The sequence below is a fragment of the Perissodus microlepis genome, chromosome 7 (genome assembly GCF_051167445.1).
Source record: "Perissodus microlepis isolate ML-2025 ecotype Zambia chromosome 7, ASM5116744v1, whole genome shotgun sequence".
Classification (NCBI taxonomy): domain Eukaryota; kingdom Metazoa; phylum Chordata; class Actinopteri; order Cichliformes; family Cichlidae; genus Perissodus; species Perissodus microlepis.
Genome location: NC_140467.1, coordinates 54970886 through 54991908, shown reverse-complemented (window position 1 = coordinate 54991908; position 21023 = coordinate 54970886). Strand labels below are relative to the sequence as shown.

Here is a 21023-nt window from a genome sequence, read left to right as displayed (position 1 = left end):
CCAGCTTGTTTGTTTACTCTACATTTTATACATATCTCTGTACAATTTTCTCAAATTTTCTATACATATTCTGTACATTGTTACCTGTATATACGAACTTCAGTTGCTTACGTTCATAGGACCACCTTGTGTCTTCCTTTTATATTTTATTTTGCCTTGCTGTAAGACCTCTGTAACACCAACATTTCTAATTCGTGGGATAATAAAGGTTTATTCTATTCTATTCTGTTTTATAGTTGTTTGTAATTTTTTTTATATTTTCTGTATTTTCCTTCTGATATCTGTACCTGAGCTGAGTTAATTCAAACATTTCCCCGCCGTGGGATCAATAAAGTCTTATCTTATCTAACAGGCATGCATCAAGACATAACTGGACCCAGTTTGCACTTTTGTTTGAAGGGAGTTACACACCACGGTGTAAGAAATCTTCAGTTTGTGTTCCAGTTTCATACATAAACACCCTTATCCTTATACAAAATATTATACTCGTTCCAAAAAGTAGTAAATCTAGTAACATCTGTGTCTGAAAGACAACATTTCTAATATGATTAGATCAAATTTGCACTTTCTATAGACATTAGCGCACACTGCAGCAGCTTTTCATCCCTTTGAACCCAAAAAGTCATTGCTCAGGACCCCAAACTTTCTAAATGTAATGCTTCCTTTGATGAGAACAATGTTTTTCAGTTTCTGAAATTCAATTCAATTTTATTTATATAACGCCAAATCACAACAAAAGTCGCCTCAAGGCGCTTCATAGAGACAGAGAAAAACCCAACAATCATATGACCCCCTATGAGCAAGCACTTTGGCGACAGTGGGAAGGAAAAACTCCCTTTTAACAGGAAGAAACCTCCGGCAGAACCAGGCTCAGGGAGGGGCGGGGCCATCTGCTGCGACCGGTTGGGGTGAGAGAAGGAAGACAGGATAAAGACCTGCTGTGGAAGAGAGACAGAGATTAATAACAGATATGATTCAATGCAGAGAGGTCTATTAATACATAGTGAGTGAGAAAGGTGACTGGAAAGGAAAAACTCAATGCATCATGGGAATCCCCGGCAGCCTACGTCTATTGCAGCATAACTAAGGGAGGATTCAGGGTCACCTGATCCAGCCCTAACTATATGCTTTAGCAAAAAGGAAAGTTTTAAGCCTAATCTTAAAAGTAGAGATAGTTTCTGTCTCCTGAATCCAAACTGGAAGCTGGTTCCACAGAAGAGGGGCCTGAAAACTGAAGGCTCTGCCTCCCATTCTACTTTTAAATACTCTAGGAACAACAAGTAGGCCTGCAGAGCGAGAGCGAAGTGCTCTAATAGGGTGATATGGTACTACAAGGTCATTAAGATAAGACGGGGCCTGATTATTTAAGACCTTGTATGTGAGGAGCAGGATTTTGAATTCAATTCTGGATTTAACAGGAAGCCAATGAAGGAAAGCCAAAACAGGAGAAATATACTCTCTCCTTCTAGTCCCTGTCAGGACTCTTGCTGCAGCATTTTGGATTAGCTGAAGGCTTTTCAGCGAGTTTTTTGGACATCCTGATAATAATGTATTACAGTAGTCCAGCCTGGAAGTAATGAATGCATGAACTAGTTTTTCAGCATCACTCTGAGACAGGATATTTCTAATTTTAGAGATGTTGCGCAAATGGAAGAACGCAGTATTACATATGTGTTTAATATGTGCATTGAAGGATATATCCTGGTCAAAAATGACTCCAAGGTTCCTCACAGCATTACTGGAGGCCAAGGTAATGCCATCCAGAGTAAGAATCTGCTTAGATACCATATATCTAAGATTTTCAGGGCCGATACAATAACCTCAGTTTTATCTGAATTAAGAAGCAGAAAGTTAGCGGCCATCCAGGTCTTTATGTCTTTAAGACATTCCCGCAGTTTAACTAATTGGTGTGTGTTATCTGGCTTTATGGATAGATAGAGCTGGGTGTCATCTGCATAGCAGTGAAAATGTATGCTATGTCTTCTAATGATGCTGCCTAGGGGAAGCATGTATAATGTAAACAGAATTGGTCCTAGCACTGAACCCTGTGGAACTCCATAATTAACCTCAGTGTGTGAAGAGGACTCTCCATTTACATGTACAAACTGGAGTCTATTAGATAGATATGATACAAACCACTGCAGCACAGTACCTGTAAGTAAGTAAAAAGTAAGTAAAATTTATTTATATAGCACATTTCACAGATGAAAATCACAAAGTGCTTTACAATAAGATCAGAAAATACAAGTTAAAATTAATTAAAAGCCCGTTTGTATAAAAATGTCTTCAGCTGCTTTTTAAAGGAGTCAGAGTCTAGACAGCGTAAAGACAACGGCAGAGAGTTCCACAGCCTAGGTGCCAGTGCCTGAAAAGCCCGATCCCCACGTGTTTTAAACCTAGTACGTGGGACCACCAGTAGCCTCTGACTTGAAGACCTAAGTGCTTGGGATGAAGCATGAGGTTTCAACAGGTCAGAGATATACTGGGGAGCTTCACCGTGCAGAGCTCTAAAAGTTACAACTAAAATTTTTAAATGAACCCTAAAATTTACAGGCAACCAATGAAGAGAAGCCAAAACTGGAGTAATGTGTGTTTGTACCAGTTAAAAGTCTTGCCGCTGCATTCTGTACAGACTGAAGGCGATCCAGAGCTGATTTGTTGAGACACGTAAAAAGACCGTTACAATAATCCAAACGAGAAGAGATAAAAGCATGAATAATCATCTCAAGTTCTGCCTTTGACACCAGTAGCCTGAGTTTAGAAATGTTTCTTAGATGATAAAAACAGTTCCGGACAAGTTGTTTAGAGTGTTTCTCAAGAGACGTTGAACTGTCAAATATAACACCTAAGTTTCTGAGACTCGACTGAAATGAAGGGTCTAAAAAACTGATATGCTGCCTAATTTCTGAGAGCATGTGATCAGGTGCAATAATCAAAGTTTCTGTTTTATCTGCATTTAACTGAAGGAAATTGTCATTTAACCATTGTTTGATTTCTGACAGACAATTATTTAAACAAGACAATTTATACAACTCAGAAGCTTTGAAAGAACAGTACAACTGAATGTCATCAGCATAGAGATGATAAGAAATATTATTGTAACGTCTGATAATGTGGCCTAGAGGGAGTATATACAGCAAAAAGAGAATAGGACCTAAAACAGATCCTTGAGGTACCCCAGAAGGCAGAACTGATGTTTCCGACAGCACATGATTTATACAGACAGTAAAGGATCTCTCAGATAGATACGACATAAACCATTTTAAAACAACACCAGTAATCCCAAACAAGTCCTTCAGCCTATTTATCATGATGCTGTGATCAACAGTATCAAAAGCAGAGCTGAGATCCAACATAACCAGAACAGTGTACTCTCCAGAGTCTGCTGCCATCAGAATGTCACTAGACACTTTAGGCAAAGAGGTTTCAGTGGAGTGCAATTTGCGGAAACCAGACTGGAAAATGTCCAGCACATTGTTCTTTTCCAAAAAGTTGTTAAGTTGTTCTGCAACTGTTTTTTCCAAGATCTTTGACACCAATGGTAATTTTGATATTGGCCTGTAACTGCTTGGAAGAGATGGGTCCAAATTTGGTTTCTTTAATATTGGTTCAACAATAGCTTGTTTAAAATAGCTGGGAACTGAGCCAGTATAAAGAGAAGTATTAATTATTTCCAGAATACAGGGGCCAACAGAGTCAAACACACTAATGAAAAATGATGGAGGAAGTACATCAAGGTGGCTTGAAGTCAGTTTCATTCGACCAAGCAGAGCACTGATGTCCTGTAAGGTAACAGGAGTAAAAGAGGACCAGGTATCAGAGGTAAGCAACGTGTCAGTGTGATACTGAGAGGATGATGGAGAAATATTAGACCTGACAGCAGCGACCTTATTAACAAAATAGTTTAAAAAGTCATTACAATCAGATTTAGTATAGACTGGTACATGAGGAATATCAGGAGAGACAATGTTTTTAATTGTATCAAACAATACTCTGGGATTTTTCTTTTTTGAAGCTATTAGATTAGCAAAATATTCCGTTCTGGCATTTTTTATCATGTCGTTAAGTGAGAAAATTGATTCCTTGAGATGTACCCTATGGACCTCAAGCTTGGAAGCCTTCCATAAACATTCTAATTTGCGACAATATCTCCTAAAATTTCGAATACTTTCATTTATCCAAGGACAGAAATTTGAAGAATGGACAACATTTAGTTTCAGAGGTGCCACCGTATCTAAAATAGATTTACATTGATTGTTAAAAGACAAAATAAGTGAATCCATATCATTTTGAGCCATGCGAGGGACAAACATGGCAGAAAACCTTCTAGCAGCATCCTGGTTTATAATCCGCCTTTGGATCATCAATTTAGGAGGTGAAGGATCCACGTAAAATGACAAATTAAAGAATATACAACTATGGTCACTCACATGGACATCTTCCACACATACATCATATATATTTAAACCCAGGGAGAAAACAAGATCAAGAGTGTGGCCCTTTGTATGTGTGGGGCCAGAAACATGCTGCTTACCTACAGCATGTTCTAATCGCTCTAATAGGATATTATGGTCAACAATATCGAACGCTGCACTGAGGTCTAGCAGGACAAGCACAGAGATGAGTCCACTGTCAGAGGCCATAAGAAGATCATTTGTAACCTTCACTAAAGCTGTTTCTGTGCTGTGATGAGCTCTGAAACCTGACTGAAACTCTTCAAATAAACCATTCCTCTGCAGATGATCTGTTAGCTGTGTGACAACTACTCTTTCAAGGATTTTTGATATGAAAGGAAGGTTGGAGATTGGCCTATAATTAGCTAAGACTGCTGGGTCTAGAGATGCTTTTTCAGTAAAGGTTTAACTACAGCCACCTTGAAGGCCTGTGGTACATAGCCGATTATTAGAGATAGGTTGATCATATTTAAGATCAAAGAATGAATTAATGGCAGGACTTCTTTGAGCAGTTTTGTAGGAATGGGGTCTAAAAGACACGTTGATGGTTTGGAGGAAGTAATTATTGAAGTTAACTCAGAAAGATCAATTGGAGAAAAAGAGTCTAACTTAACATCGATGGTACTAAAAGTAGCTGTAGATAATATTACATCTGTGGGATGATTATTGGTAATTTTTTCTCTAATGATAAAAATTTTATTTGTGAAGAAGTTCATGAAGTCATTACTAGTTAACGTTAAAGGGATGGTTGGCTCAACAGAGCTCTGACTCTTTGTCAGCCTGGCTACAGTGCTGAAGAGAAACCTGGGGTTGTTCTTATTTTCTTCAATCAGTGATGAATAGTAAGATGTTCTGGCTTTGCGGAGGGCTTTCTTATAAATCAGCAAACTATTTCTCCAGGCTAAATGATGATCCTCTAAATTTGTGACACGCCATTTCCTCTTCAGATTACGAGTTATCTGCTTTAGGCTACATGTTTGAGAATTATAGCACTGAGTCAGGTACTTCTGATTTGAGACCTTAGTTTTCACAGGAGCTGCAGTATCCAGAGTCGTACGTAGTGAGGAGGTAAAATTATTAACAAGATAATCGACCTCTGTTGGAGTAGTGTTCAGATAGCTGCTCTGCTCTGTGTTGGTACAGGGCATTGAAGATGATAACAGTGGGTGGATTATATTCTTAAACTTAGTTACAGCGCTTTCAGAAAGACATCTACTTTGATAAAATCTACTCTCCACCGCTGTGTAATCAATTATTGTAAATGTAAATGTTATCAGGAAATGATCAGACAGGAGAGGGTTTTCAGGAAACACTGTTAAATGTTCAGTTTCTATGCCATATGTTAAAACAAGATCTAGAGTGTGATTAAAGTGGTGGGTGGGTTCTTTTACATTTTGAGAGAAACCAATTGAGTCTAATAACAGATTAAATGCCATGTTGAGGCTGTCATTTTTAGCATCTACATGGATGTTAAAATCACCCACAATAATTATTTTATCTGAGCTCAGAACTAAATTAGATATAAAGTCTGAGAAATCAGACAGAAACTCTGTGTAAGTCCCAGGTGGATGATAACAAGTAAGACTGGTTTCTGAGTTTTACAGCTGGGGTGGAAAAGGCTAAGCATCAGGCTTTCAAATGAATTAAAAGTCTGTCTTGGTCTTTCATTAATTAATAGACTGGTGTGAAAAATTGCTGCCACACCGCCCCCTCGGCCTGTGCTTCAAGATTTCTAGTAGTTAGAATGACTCGGGGGTGTTGATTCATTTAAACTAACATAATCATCCTGCTGCAACCAGGTTTCTGTAAGGCAGAGTAAATCGATTTGTTGATCAATTATTAAGTCATGTACTAACAGAGACTTGGAGGAGAGAGACCTAATATTTAATAATCCACATTTCACTGTTTTACTCTTTGGTTCAGATGTGGATACTGTATTGTTCTTTCTTTGTAATTGTTTATGTTTAAGTTGTTTGTTGCTGGTTTTTAGTTTGTTTTTTGTCTTTTTGGGAGCTGACACAGTCTCTATGGAGATGGGTTTTGGGGGGGGTAGCAGGAGGAGAGAAGCTGCAGAGAGGCGTGTAAGACTGCAACTCTGCTTCCTGGTCCCAACTCTGGATAGTCATATTTTGGGAGGTTTAATAAATTTGTCCATATTTCTGGAAATGAGAGCTGCTCCATCCAAAGTGGGATGGATGCCGTCTCTCCTAACAAGACCAGGTTTCCTCCAGAAGGTTTGCCAATTATCTATGAAGCCCACATCGTTTCTGGGACACCACTCAGACAGCCAGCAATTTAAGGAGAACATGCGGCTAAACATGTCACTCCTGGTCTGATTGGGGAGGGGACCAGAGAAAACTACAGAGTCCGACGTTGTTTTGGCAAAGTTACACACCGATTCAATATTGATTTTAGTGACCTCCGATTGGCGTAACCAGGTGTCATTACTGCCGACGTGAATTATGATTTTACTGAATTTACGTTTACCCTTAGCCAGCAGTTTTAATTGTTTTTTTTTTTCTTACAAAAGCTTGGATCGAGGGCTGACTTTCAATAGATCGCAGCGATTAGCTGCTCTGCTACGCACAAGACCCTGACCCAGAATCAGGTCGTTTAAGAGTTATTTAGCACCAGGTTCTCCACAAACATGAGTGCGCGATTGGAGAGGGGCGACCGTCGTCGGGCCGTCCCCCAGCCCAGTCACGAATGGCTCTACTTCACCGGCGGGCCGGCTATCCGAGACCAACCGAAGATCCACAGCGCTACGGTATCACTGCGTCTAGGCAGGATTCTGACAGATCAATACATTTATAACATCAGACAAGAATGTCTAATATTAAACGGCAGTTTTCAAGGGCAAAAAGCTATCCAAACATACTTGGTCCTATATGAAAAAGTAATTGCAGCGAAAACCCGATACCTTGTGTGTCACCTCTGACACCAAGAACTGCAGCAAGCGTTTGGTGCTAGAGGTCACATTTTGAGTTTGTGAAGATATTTAAGGTAGACACACGTAACACAGCTCTGTGTTGTTGATCGGGAGGAAGCAAACAGTTTGTGACCTCTGCGCTGCTGTTAAATCCTGGAAATAAAGAATCTGAAGGACAAGATGAGTAAGGCTGGAGTTATTGGACTGTATCAAGTTTAATAACTTCATGCATACCAGTGACATCGCGTCACCCCTCCAACGAACACCCCAGTGGCTTCAAGCCTGGGCTTAGCCTCTACAGGAGAGGTTTCAGCCATGAAAAGTGTGTCCATCACAAGCCCACCACCATGATCTCAGGTCTTGAGGCAACAATCATGAAAACTAATCTTAACTGAGAGTGTTGGATGTCCTCATTGTTGCAGAGCACATGGACAGCATACTCACCTGGTTCTGTGGGCCAGCAGCACATGTCACACCATCCATCACCCTTGTCATCACATTCAATCTTGGTCTGAGAGAAACCTGAAGACAGAAACGTTCAATGATAAAAACACACAGTAGAATAAAATTGTAAGACGTCATCAGTTGATGCAGTTTAAGGACACTTGTTCTTCTGTGCAGTCTCACCTGGAGCTCACGTTTCTAGTTCATGCCATCATGACCAAAGATTCTTCAATTAATAGTTTAAAGATGTCCATGAATGCACTGCTAACTGCTCTTCACCCTTATAAAAATCAACATGCATTTTGAATAAGAAACACTTTTACAAAACCAAAAGCTTCACTGTACTTAGTAATTTATATGTCTAAAAAACAGGTTCAGTTTGTAACTGAGAGAGCGGCTCGGTGGTGCTGAATTATATTTCCAATAGAAACACAATTTCATATGTTGTAGTAACAACACACTGCCAAAAGATGGCAACCTAGGCCTACTTTACCATGCTGTTCCAGTAAAAAAGAAAAAGTGACAGAGCCCTGAAAGACTGACAGTGACACTTTTTATGAACTCATCTGTAATGTGTCTCCTTTTCTGTAGAATGAAGAAGTGCTTCCCTTCTTTTAAAGTAAATACAGGCTTACAAAGATCCTCTAAACATGTTTCTGAAATAATCCTAAACACAATCATTAAATCAAAAATGCAAGAAACAATTTATTTAATCACTCTTCTTAACTTAATTCCTTAACTTAGTAAAAAAATAAATAAACAAAAACTTTTCTGCTGTCTCACCTCTGTCAGTTTTCATGCTTTTGCAAGAACAGGTGGAGGTGCAGGTGGAACTTTGACTTCACTGTGGTTTGTATGTGCAGGCAGGAGTGTGACATCTCAGAACAGCAGAGGATTGTCGAGCACGGTGACTCCTGCTGCGACGCCCCCGTCTGACTGTCCTGAGCTCTTGGTCCTCAGCAGACGGCCCACACACTCATTCATCACCATGTCTTTACCCTGCCTGTAAGAAAACCAAGAAAAGGCTAACATTAGAAACAGCCACCAACCAATCCCTTTTACTCCACCACCCAAAAACCAGTGAGAAACACTAGCTAGTATTAACTTGGAATCAAAGTCCACTAATCCCCAGGCTCCCAGCATAACATACAGTCCAACACAAACTCCACAAACTGTCTTGCTTCAGCTGACTTTCCTTCACCTTCTCTCCAGACAATCTGTTGTGCTCTTTTCAGCACAAAGCCACACTCCTGCTCACTGATCCTCACCTCTTTTTAACCTAGTCTCAGCAACTTTGTCCCATAGCTCGCACATCCTTTCCACCTCCATCTTTCTTCCCAGCCAACTGATACATACCTTTTCTCCTTCCTTAAAAGCCAGCCTAAGAAATACGATTTTATAAACGCCCGATAAATGAAACTGCCATTTTCAAAAACCGTATCATCCAAATTCATGCAGCGTGGCTAAATTAAGAATGAATTGCAAACCCGAGCTTCCTTGCTAACATGATTAACAGCTAAATACTATCATAGTGGAGGTGTAAAATTACTGCTAAAATAGCTCATATGAACCCTGATACTGGACTATGTATTTATCAAAACAAATGATCTGATATTACAAACTAATGCTTGCTTTTTACAGTATTAGCCCAGAGTGATTTAAGGCAGGGTGGTTAGTCAGCCATAACCTGCTGACAACTTGTATCTGGTAGCTTTTTCACATCCTGATCAATGTTGTTGTCAAGTGTGTCTCATATACACTATTATCTCAGTCACAGTACAGCATGCATGAATCACAGTAGATACACAGTAATGCAAAACAGCAGGCAGTCATGTATGTGTCGTCACTGTTTTGACTGAGGCTAGCTCATACATGGAATGCAAGAAAATGCTGCATGTGTGTGCAGATCCACACATGCACTGCTTAAACTTCCCTAGTTTAACAAATGGTGAGCAACAAACAGAAGTTTTCAGCATTTTTAAAGATGCTTCTATCCCCCCGGTGTACCTCCTCCTTCTCGCTGAGACTTCAAGACAAACCGTTCTGCTGCTGACAAGGCCACTGATACTGTTTTGTCCCTCTCTGGACCCTGTAGACGAGCACAACCACAGAGAAATAAATCAGAGGAATAAAATCCAAATGATATTGCTTACACTGAACAGCAACACCCAGGTGAGGATTATCTAATGCCAAATTTTCCAAACAATGGAAAAACCGTGCCCTTTTTCTCACCATGTCTAGAGTGTAGAGGTCAGCCAATGTCGCTTGGATCTGCTGCACAGCCTGAGGCTGGTCTGGGAAGAATCTGTCCAGGACTCCAGGTCTGGGGAGCACTTGCTGAACCTTCTTGGTACCAGCCAGGTGAGCGCTGATATCTGGACACTTCACAGCTCGAGAGCGCTCCATGAGGAGACGAGCATCCCAGCTCTGCAATTGAAAACAGACAATGAATTCTCTGCTTGTCTTTTTATCATTAGATGTATTTCTGTATTAAAAAATTCAGTTTATTGGGCCACTTTGTGCTAGAAGAATTTTTCCAGCATAAAATAGCCTCTATCATTTCACTAACTTTTGGAATCTTATTTCACTGCTGCTAATGACGTTTCACAAACTGTCACAAGTTTTTTAGCTTCGTTCGTATAAACTTTCTTGTGGTTGAGATTCCCGAGAAAACAGCCAGCACACTGACCAGCAGAGGGTGACAACAGTTGGTTTATAATACGCTGAGATTTGACAGACAGAGACAGAAGAATGAAGGAGAACAACACAGAGTCACGCTATCAAGGAGAACCTGGACGGTAGATTCAGCAGTTTGGCTTGAAACTTGCAAACTGTTTTAACTTGTTATGTCCGATTAAGTTTTCCTTCTAGGATGCTCGCCAGTTTTCTTTCACTTGTTTCCTGTTCCTGGCAGCAGAATGCACACACAGCTGCAGTAACTACACACAATGTTGCAGAAAACATGGAGCAGCAACAAACATGTGTTGGTCTCTAATCACCCATTCAAACTGACACAGCGACAGGTCTGTGGTCACTTATATCAGCCAATCAGGGCTAGACTTGGTGTTGCTTAGCAGGGAAAGAAATAAACTCAATGATAATGACGCTCCAGTTTCTCATGAATACGAATCACTTTAAGCAAGTCTGCAGGTTTCATTTTAGTGTTTTTAACTAAACTCCTTGATGTAATCATTCTGAGTGCAAATCAAAAGGTGGACCTGTTCAGAAGTGTAGTTGTCAGGCATGTAACCGTTCCTGAAATACACCACAGTTTGCCATCCCTGAAGTGAAAGTGACACAAAAGACACAATCTATGTCGACACACAGCGACCTCCATCTCCTCTTCATCCAGTTTGGAGGCCTTCCTTGAAGTCTCTCGTGCTGCTGTCCACTGGGAATCCCCACATGTGCCTCTTCCCCGTGTCTACGACATGTAACAAATATAATAAAATAGCAAGAAATTATAAAATAAAAAACAACATTTTCAATTTACTCTAATTTAACAGTAGTCATCTTGCAGAAGACAGTCGTTTGGTTACTATGGTAAAAACTATTATGTCAAATTAACCAAAATGAAAAACAAAATCACCTAAACTTGCATTTTTCACTGCCTTCTGTAAAGTGTCAACAAATGCAGACATTTTGCTGTCTTCAGCAACAAAAACGTCATCATTTTTTCTTCTATTAGTCCCACATATGATCGTTGTAAACTTGGAGAAGGCTCTCTCACTCATTTATTTTGGACTTGCCCCAAATTGCATAACTATTGGTTGGACATTTTTAAACGTTTTTCGATATCTACAATTGCACATTAGAGCCGGACCCAATAACTGCATTGTTTGGATCTTCCTCTTCCCATTTACACCTCAGCTCTGCTGCACAAACTACATTTTTGTTCGGAATGGTAATTGCTAAGAAAATGATCTTGACTTTCTGGAAGTCGGATATTGTAGCTCAATTCAAAATGTGGCTAAAAGAACTGGCTGCTCTGTTGCACGTGGAGAGGATTAGGTACACATCAGCGGACAAACTTAGTCATTTCTTTGATGTATGGCAGCCATTTTTAGATCATGTATTAAAACAAAGTTCTCTTTGATGGATCGCAAATAATTCAGCGTACCACCTCAGCGTTTTATTTCTGTTTATTGCCGGTGCTGAAGTAGTATTTTTGTTGTTGCAGCGAAATATTTTGCCTTATTTGTGTGTTTTTGCCCTTGCTGTTGTGTTGTCTGTTTTGTTTTATTGTTTTGTTTGTTTGTTTGTTTTTTTTTTGGGGGGGGGTGTCTTTTTTGTCTTTTTTTCTTATATCAAAAAATCTCAATAAACATTCTTAAAAAAAACGGCATCAAAAAAGTCACGGTCATCAGAGCAACATCAGAGAAACAATAAAGTCTAACCATGGAAGGTTTTTATAAATATATGCATAAAAACACAAACACAAAGAACATCAACAATGAGCACCTTTCTTTTTGCTGAAAGTGATATAGTTTTCTGTTACCATCAACTGAAACCGCCAACATTTCAGGTGTGCATGCTGGGCAGCTGAAGCTGACATCACAGCACAGCTGGTCTTCCTCATCAAGAAAGCTGTGCTGCAGTGCATCGCTTTTGGCACGCACAGTCTGTATGTACAGAAATATAACAGAGGAATAAATATTTGCATCTGCTTATTGAAAAACAATATCAAAGAAATACTTCACTCACCCTTCCCCCACACTTGCAGCTGCTTGCAAAAGTATTCGCCCCCCTCAGATCTGTGGCAAGATCTGAAAACTGCTGTTCACAAACGCTGTCCATCTAATCTGACTGAGCTGGAGCTGTTTTGCAAAGAAGAATGGGCAAAGATTTCAGTCTCTAGATGTGCAAAGCTGGTAGAGACAGACCCTAAAAGACTGGCAGCTGTAATTGCAGCAAAAGGTGGTTCTACAAAGTATTGACTCAGGGGGCTGAATAATTACGCACACCCCACTTTTCAGTTATTTATTTGTAAAAAATGTTTGGAATCATGTATGATTTTCCTTCCACTTCTCACGTGTACACCACTTTGTGTTGGTCTTTCATGCAGAATTCCAATAAAATTGATTCATGTTTGTGGCTGTAATGTGACAAAATGTGGAAAAGTTCAAGGGGGCCGAATACTTTTGCAAGCCACTGTAGTACGACGCTCCAACAGTTTTGCAAAAGCTTCCCTGGAGAATCATGGAGAAAATACTTTTAGTTCCAGGAAGGAGCTCAAGAGGTCTAAAGTGTAAAGAGTAGACATGTTGACAGATGCTGGCCAATATCCACTCCTAATCAGGTCCTTTAAATCAGGGCTGCACTGCTGCTGGCATGTTTGACATCTGTGTATCGCCTGGTGCACATCATAACGTCCTTGGACCAAAAAGAAAAAGAAACAACATGAATAATACACCACTGCCTTCACAGGTGACTTCTGTTAAAGTAATACCATGTTCTGATTGTACAGCAAGGGCAGAAAACATGCTCCATCACACTATGTTCAAATCCATCACAGAAACCTAAATAGCAGGTTGCTGTTTACTATTAATGTTGATTAAAATCACGATTTTTCCTGCTGACACTGTGAAGTTTACGCAACCCACAGGAGCAGTTTCAAAGCTTTACTGTTGGCAGAATGCGAGCTACCAAGAAAGAGAAAACCACTTAAATAGATTCTTTCTAACTGGCTGTAGACACATATGAAAACCAAAATTGAGTGAATCTCATGAGGAAATATCTTGTATATTGGTGCAATTTTGACCGTCCACTCTAATAATACATGTGGTTGGAGGAATGGCTTTAAAAAACATCAATAACACTTTCTCTGTTGTGGAGTGGCTGATGTTTGTGATGTAGAACATCACAATCCCCACAGAACCATTCCTCTGGAAGACACTCTCTGCACATAGACAGGACTTTTAACAAATTCAGCAAAATTTGAATAACTGAAAGTAGTATGCACTCAGATCCAGCCACTCTTGACAAAGGTAGCAGCTTCTATTTTGATATTATAGCTCCGGGTGGCTCAGTGTACTTCACTATGAGCTGACGGTTAAAAGGACATTTGTCAAATTCATGTGGTTTTATAATTATTAAACTTCTCACGCTCAAAGACATAAATGTCAGCCAACAAGGCATCGCTCATCAAGCTTAGCTATATAGAAATGTATGTTATTGAGACTTAATAACAGCAGGGTGAAGACAGTGGCAACACAGAGGATGGCCAACAGCTTCTGTGTCAGTGAGACATTTCAGCTGGTGTGGCCGTGCTTCTTTCCAGCACTCAGCAGCTTTCTGCTGCCAAAAGGACCGTGACACTGCCCTACTTCTTTGAGCCTCAGGAGAACGACATCAATCCAAAACAGCAGACAGCCTTTTCAAATACTTTTCTCTAAAGAATGCAAATATGAAGTATTGTTGCTCCCCTTTGTTTCTGATAATGTCACTTTTACAAATCGTGTTCCATCAGCTCTCATGGCTGGTTTGGCTTTGAGGGTCGGGGAGGACAAAAAGCTATTAAGGACCTTTAGATCTGCAGTCCAGTTCTCCTCTAAAGTATTAAGGATGAAGCAACAGTGCTCCTCTTTGCTATTCTGAAATGTGTGTTAAACACAGTGTAGAAGGTAAGTAGAAGCTTACACAGCACCATCAGCCATCATGCTAAATTTGCATCTTCAAAAGTCAATGCAGCCAGACTCACACCTGATTATAAATGTTCAGGAGACACTGTTTCATGTTTAGTGTTAACTTAAATCACTCATCATTTACAGTATTACAGAGTTCGGGGTTATGGGTTAGCACTATCATGTTACCCGTAACTGTATTAACTATGGTAGTAACTTAACTAGCAGTGTTGGTCAAGTTACTTGAATAAAAGTAATCAGTAACTAATTACTGATTACTTACCCCAAAAAGTAATCCTGTTACTTTACTGATTACTTATTTTCAGAAGTAATTAATTACTTAGTTACTTTTTAAAAACATGATTTATGACCTGAATAGGTAATAAAGCAATAGATCTTTCAGCCCAATTCTACTTTTTCTGCATAATCCATCATACAAAATGTAATTAAATGGAAAAGTCTGTTTTTAAAACTTGTTTTATTAGTTTTAATCTTTTAACTTTATGCATCAAGCAAAAATTAAATTATATGCAACATTCTGACTAGAAGAAATTTGTGGAAGAATCCGCGAGTCTCTCTGTGAATTTCCAATCCCGTAGTAGCTACTCGGTGCTTGCTCGGAAGTTAAGGGTTTTTTTCGGTGTAAAAAGAAGTTTCTAAAAGTTTTTGTCACTTTTTATGGAATCAAACTCAAAGTAAGGTCAGTACTTCCACGCTTTAAACGCTGCACGGTCATACTCTCTCTGCACTCCTCCATAGATTATCCATTGTTGATCTGCACACAGCTGTTATTGTCATGAGGCACTCTGGCAAAAAAATTACGGTTTTAGTAACGCAGTAATGCAGCGGGAAAGTAACAGTAAGCTAATTACCTTTTTTGCAATAGTAATCCCTTACATTACTCGTTACTTGAAAAAAGTAATCGGATTACAGTAACGCTTTACCCCGCGTTACTGCCCATCTCTGGCTGTGAAACACTAATAAAAAATGATTACCTCAAGTTTTTGCTGCTAAAGTTGGTTCTATCAGCTGCTGAATCACAGGATGTACTTGGTTATAGTCATTTGTGCATTTTGGGTTGCTTTAAATAAATAATGATGTGTTGTAATCATCCAGATCTAGAACCTTAAACTGCTTTTTCACGTGTCTGTAAATGAATTTCTTTCTTATCATTGTCCCGATTGGTGTCGGCTGACACTTGACACTCTGTGGCTCCTGATTTGTCTGTTGTCAAGGTCTCACCTCAGTGCAATTCCTCAAGTTTTGTCATGATTAAAGGATGAATGTGAACACCGCTTCAGTCACTGTGTTCACTTCCTGATATGTCAGAACTGTGCTCACGTCACTCACTTTTGTTAACAACATGACACACTGCTGTAAACAGAGACCCTGTAATGTTAGCACCAAGTACTTCATAAAAAATAATGATGTCAAGCTAACTTTTCCTCTTTCTGTCTTTTTCAGGACTTTGAGGCAGTGTGGGACAGCTCCCTGCACAACTCCCTCCTGCTCAACCGCGTCACTCCCTACGGAGAGAAGAGCTACATGACCTTATCTGCGTATCTGGAGGTCAGCCGCTGCTCCACCATGTTGTACCTGTTTGTACGTGTTTTTAAGTCTCTTGATGTCATCGTGTCTAACACACACTCTTTATCTCCTCTCTGCAGCTGGACCATTGCATCCAGCCTGCCATTATCAGTCAGTCATAATCGGTCAGTAGTGTTTTCATGTCACCTATCCATCCTCCATTTAGTCACCCAAAGCATGTAGTAAATACTCCTCACTTTTATTCATCTTCTCTTAAATCCAGACAAATTCCAGCTTGATAACATTGAGCTTCTGTGTGTGCGTATGTGTGTGTGTGTGTGTGTGTGTGTGTGTGTGTGTGTGTGTGTGTGTGTGTGTGTGTGTGTGTGTGGCAGTTGCAGCCACCAAGTTGAACACCATCACCAAATCCAACCTGGGTCAGTGTGTCAGCAAGTACGACCTGCTGGTCTGGTTTGAGATCAGCGAGCTGGAGCCCGCTGGAGAGTGAGTATCCACCTGGAGTGTTATATTCACGCACAAGCTTTAAAGGAACCATAAAAATTATCTCCACGAAGAATATTATAAGTTGGGATGTTGTGTCACCTCCTCCCTCCATGCACAGGTACATCCCAGCCATCGTGGATCACAGTGGAGGCCTGCCCTGCCATGGTACCTACCTGCTGCACCAGGTACAGGATTGGTGCACATGTTGTTTTCTTATTACTCACACAGTGGTAACTGCTTCCTTTGTACACAGTTGAATATCTTCTTTTAAAGCGTAATGTTGCTCTAGCTGTGCTCACTGTGATCCTGAGCTCCTGTTATGTTTGCTGCAGGGGATCCAGCAGAGGATCACAGTGACCCTCATCCACGAGAAGGGCAGCGAGCTCCATTGGAAAGATGTTCGTGAGCTGGTTGTAGGTGAGCAGCCTACCTTTAGGGTCTAGTCGTACTATACCTCTCTGTAGTAAACAAAACCCCAAAGCACAGAAACAATGTTTTATAGTGTTTGTGTGCTTTTGATAGAGGAAGACAGGACAGAACATCATTAAAGGGATTTGACTTTGTGAGATCACACTGAAAACGCACCACTCGGTTCACTCTGAGATATTTTCAGTCTGGAAAGATGAATCTGTCGGGCTTTAGGCTGCTTCTCACTTTAAGCAGTTCATGCTGTAGCTGATGGACCAAAAAATGACATTTGATATTTTAGACATTCAGCTGCTGACTCTGAAGATAACAGGCTCTTGAGTGTGGATGATTGTGTTGGTACTGGATGCTGTGATAAAACAGCTGTTCTGATCTGTCTTCATTCATGCCTGTCGTTATTAAGCCTCCTAAGCTCCAAACCAGTAAAAGCAATCTTTGGAGGCAACACCCTTTTTAGTACTTTGCTATATTTGTTTGTGATTGTGTGACACTGAACCACAGTGCTATGTATATCCTCTGTAACACTCAGATGTTTCCAGATCAGTGTTTTCCCCTCAGCTGTTTCTCACTATAGAGTCTTTCCTCAGTAACAATGAGGCCAATGAGGCACCAGCAGAGCGTATCTGGCTCTCAGTCTGTGGCTGATAGTGCCCCCTGCTGTTAATAACAGGAACAGTGTAACCTTGTATGGAGCTCATAGTGATGGTCTTAAGATTGCTGCTGCAAGGCAGTAATTTGTATCCATGTGTGCTGTCTATTCTGAGCATATGCAGTTATGTGAGCTCTCTGGTTTTATGTATCAGGACATAAATTAAAAAAAATCAGGTCCTTAGTAGGTCTTAATATGAGGTAAATGCAACCTCAGATGAACAACACAGAACACATTATACCAGGTCATTATTTATTTAACACACACTGAGCCGAAATTCAGATGTTTAAAAAACTAAGTACATCCAAGACTATTTCCATAATTATTTAAAAGGGTCAGTATTAGCCAAGTGCTAATCAAGTGCACTAGATCATCAGTAAGTGTAACCACTACTGTCAGTTTGCTGTTGTGGTGTATTCAGGTAAGTGGTAACATACTGAGGAGGAGAGAAGCAGTTGTTGATACCCACGAATGTAGGAAGGCTTTGAAGTCGATCATTTTACAGCAAGAAAGATTATTCGTAAGTTAAAAAAAATCAAAGACTGTTTCCAATCTTACCAGGAGTGGACGACCCAGAAAATTCACCCCAGACATCTGAGGCTCTACAGGCCACAGTTAGCATGCTAAATGTTTGAGTTCATGGCAGTGCAATTAGAAACAGACTCAACAAATATGGCCTGTTTGGAAAGACTTCCAGGAGAAACCATTTTCCCTCTAAATACAACATAGCAGCATGGATTAGGTTTGCAAAGTTGAAAAGCTAAGCCCTAATGCACAGCTTCAACATTGGTGAAAACCAAACACGGCATATCAGCACAAACACCTCATACCAACGGTTTTGCTCGGGTGATGATTATTTGGGCTGTGTGCAGGTCACTGAGTGAGCCATGAAGTATTCTAGAGTCAAAGAGATCATCGTTGGGTCAGTGACTCCAGAGCGCAGCAGCAAAGCAACAACAGAGTGGTGCTGCAGTGGCTCAAAGTTGAGACTTCAACATGATTGAACGTTAAGAAAGCTGTGAATGAATAAATATCTGCAAACTTCAATGAACCGAAGAAACATTGTAAAGACAAACGGGCCAGAAATCCATCCACACTGCTGTGAAACACTAATAAAAAATGATTACCTCAAGTTTTTGCTGCTAAAGTTGGTTCTATCAGCTGCTGAATCACAGGATGTACTTGGTTATAGTCATTTGTGCATTTTGGGTTGCTTTAAATAAATAATGATGTGTTGTAATCATCCAGATCTAGAACCTTAAACTGCTTTTTCACGTGTCTGTAAATGAATTTCTTTCTTATCATTGTCCCGATTGGTGTCGGCTGACACTTGACACTCTGTGGCTCCTGATTTATCTGTTGTCAAGGTCTCACCTCAGTGCGATTCCTCAAGTTTTGTAATGATTAAAGGATGAATGTGAACACCGCTTCAGTCACTGTGTTCACTTCCTGATATGTCAGAACTGTGCTCACGTCACTCACTTTTGTTAACAACATGACACTCTGCTGTAAACAGAGACCCTGTAATGTTAGCACCAAGTACTTCATAAAAAATAATGATGTCAAGCTAACTTTTCCTCTTTCTGTCTTTTTCAGGACTTTGAGGCAGTGTGGGACAGCTCCCTGCACAACTCCCTCCTGCTCAACCGCGTCACTCCCTACGGAGAGAAGATCTACATGACCTTATCTGCGTATCTGGAGGTCAGCTGCTGCTCCACCATGTTGTACCTGTTTGTACATGTTTTTAAGTCTCTTGATGTCATCGTGTCTAACACACACTCTTTATCTCCTCTCTGCAGCTGGACCATTGCATCCAGCCTGCCATTATCACCAAAGACATCTGCACGGCCTTTTACTCCCGAGACGCCAAGATTTCCCCACCCCGTTCTCTCAAGAACCTCTTTGGGACTGGATACTCCAAAACTCCTGACTGGTAAATCTGGGCTGCTGTACTGTGGCCATCTCTGTTTCACAATGAAAGATATCTGCCCTGTTACAAAGTTTCCTTGTTCATAACTTCTGCTTCATTATAGCAACCGAGTGACTGGGATCTACGAGCTGAGCTTGTGTAAGATGTCAGCCCATGGAGCTGTGGCTCCATGGGCCAGAAGTAAACATATTTTTAGGAACATTGACCTCGATCTGCAAACGGTTATTGACAGGTTTCTATTTGATTGTAACTTGGTGTGATTTGTGATAAAGGACCCCTGAGAACAGCTCACGTGCCTCCAGTCCCTCCTGCTCAGACTATGAAAACTTCCCGATGGTTCCCACTCTGGAGACCTCCTACCTTGCGCGGGCTGCAAAGAACGAGTTCCTGAACTTGGTGCCTGATATTGAAGAAATGCAACCAGGGTGAGTAATGCCATATTAACCCAAATACTGTCACTATGACATGTGTCTCACAGACCAAATGTAAGTCGATACTCATGTTCTCTAGTTCAAGCAGAAATGATGTGGATCGATTCAAATTCCTGAGCCTGGATGATTTCAGCTGGAAACAAACCAACTCTGCTTCTTCCTCAGAAAAACAAGCGCTCTCTTAAAAAATAAATAAATGAATAAAATCTCTTCTTTTCAGATCTGTTGTGTCCAAGAAGTGTTTTCTGAGCTTCGTGGAGCCTCGCTCTAACTCATGGGGGAAGCATTTTGTGGTTGTTCGCCGGCCCTACGTCTTCATCTACAACAGCGACCAGGACCCCGTGGAGCGAGGCGTCCTCAACTTCTCCACAGCACAGGTGGAATACAGTGAAGACCAGCAGGCCATGCTTAAGGTTTGAGGCAGGATAGAGAAAGGCTGGATGTAACACGCTTGTCTTTAATGAGAATTCATTCAAATTGTTTTGGTGCACGTTGGCCAGTTTTGGACACATTGATTGATGAAATGGCAAATGGACTGGGATTTATCATTTGAAGGAACATGAATATAATGTGATGTTTTCTTTTCAGACGCCCAACACATTTGCAGTTTGCACAAAACATGAAGGCATCCTCCTGCAGGCCAGCAACGAGAAAGACATGAACGACTGGCTGTACGCTTTTAATCCTCTGCTAGCAGGAACGATAAGGTACACACACACAGACACACACGCTCCTCTCACACCACAGTCCAACGTGCAGCTTCTGCACCCTTCAAAAACATTCCCTTCTCCTCACAACGTAAAACTCTCCCTGCAGATCTAAGCTGGCGAGACGGCGCAGCGGCCTGACGAAGAACTGAGCGTGCAGAACGGTACGCGGGAGAACCACCGCTTCCATCCTTTCTGAAAAGCCTTTGAAAATACCGAAAATACCAAGTGTTAAAACTTATTAATCATTGTGATTCTTGACAGTTTTCTCTTGTAAGTAGACTTGTGGCTTAAGTCTCTTTTCATGCGACTAAAACGTTCCTCAGAACTTTTGCCTCCCCGCCTTCCTCCTGCAACCCCGCTGCCAACTTAGCTTTCCGCCTCTCTATTCCCTCCCCT

The 21023-nt window shown here is 40.7% G+C and overlaps 3 protein-coding genes across 4 annotated transcripts; 2 read left to right on the top strand and 1 right to left on the bottom strand.

The window, feature by feature from the left end:
* Nucleotides 1–5921: 5921 nt before the first annotated feature.
* LOC146384186 (glutathione synthetase-like) lies at nt 5922–10791 on the bottom strand. The gene is made up of 6 exons (XM_084932478.1): nt 10775–10791; nt 10060–10312; nt 9835–9916; nt 8611–8830; nt 8011–8107; nt 5922–7905 (listed from the first exon to the last, which is right to left on the bottom strand). The coding sequence occupies exons 1-4, from the start codon at nt 10789–10791 to the stop codon at nt 8811–8813; spliced, it is 372 nt and encodes a 123-aa protein (XP_084788604.1). The 3' UTR covers nt 5922–7905; nt 8011–8107; nt 8611–8810.
* Nucleotides 10792–14632: 3841 nt separating this feature from the next.
* Nucleotides 14633–19746, top strand: LOC146384185 (kinesin-like protein KIF1B). Its single transcript, XM_084932477.1, has 10 exons — nt 14633–14641; nt 15915–16019; nt 16118–16148; nt 16373–16481; nt 16600–16666; nt 16814–16898; nt 18118–18170; nt 19153–19257; nt 19356–19489; nt 19590–19746. Exons 1-10 carry the CDS (start codon nt 14633–14635, stop codon nt 19744–19746), a joined length of 855 nt encoding a protein of 284 aa, XP_084788603.1.
* Nucleotides 19406–21011, top strand: LOC146384184 (kinesin-like protein KIF1B). Of its 2 annotated transcripts, XM_084936062.1 has the most exons (5): nt 19406–19489; nt 19590–19911; nt 20138–20330; nt 20506–20624; nt 20734–21011. In XM_084936062.1, the coding sequence occupies exons 2-5, from the start codon at nt 19820–19822 to the stop codon at nt 20774–20776; spliced, it is 447 nt and encodes a 148-aa protein (XP_084792188.1). In that variant the 5' UTR covers nt 19406–19489; nt 19590–19819; the 3' UTR covers nt 20777–21011. The 2 variants fall into 2 exon arrangements, with proteins under 2 accessions (XP_084792188.1, XP_084792187.1); XM_084936061.1 differs by having other exon boundaries at nt 20506–20776.
* Nucleotides 21012–21023: the final 12 nt, after the last annotated feature.

Excerpts from the sequence above, each read along its gene's own strand:
- LOC146384186 (XM_084932478.1), bottom strand. Across the intron at positions 9,917-10,059 it reads ACCTCTACACTCTAGACATG|GGTCCAGAGAGGGACAAAAC; the intron begins GTGAGAAAAAGG and ends GCTCGTCTACAG. Across the intron at positions 8,831-9,834 it reads GTCTCAGCGAGAAGGAGGAG|GCAGGGTAAAGACATGGTGA; the intron begins GTACACCGGGGG and ends GTTTTCTTACAG.
- LOC146384185 (XM_084932477.1), top strand. Across the intron at positions 16,020-16,117 it reads CCTTATCTGCGTATCTGGAG|CTGGACCATTGCATCCAGCC; the intron begins GTCAGCCGCTGC and ends TCCTCTCTGCAG. Across the intron at positions 16,482-16,599 it reads GAGCTGGAGCCCGCTGGAGA|GTACATCCCAGCCATCGTGG; the intron begins GTGAGTATCCAC and ends CTCCATGCACAG.
- LOC146384184 (XM_084936061.1), top strand. The coding sequence starts at position 19,820 with ATGGTTCCCACTCTGGAGACCTCCTACCTTGCGCGGGCTGCAAAGAAC. Across the intron at positions 19,912-20,137 it reads ATTGAAGAAATGCAACCAGG|ATCTGTTGTGTCCAAGAAGT; the intron begins GTGAGTAATGCC and ends TCTTCTTTTCAG. Across the intron at positions 20,331-20,505 it reads ACCAGCAGGCCATGCTTAAG|ACGCCCAACACATTTGCAGT; the intron begins GTTTGAGGCAGG and ends TTTTCTTTTCAG.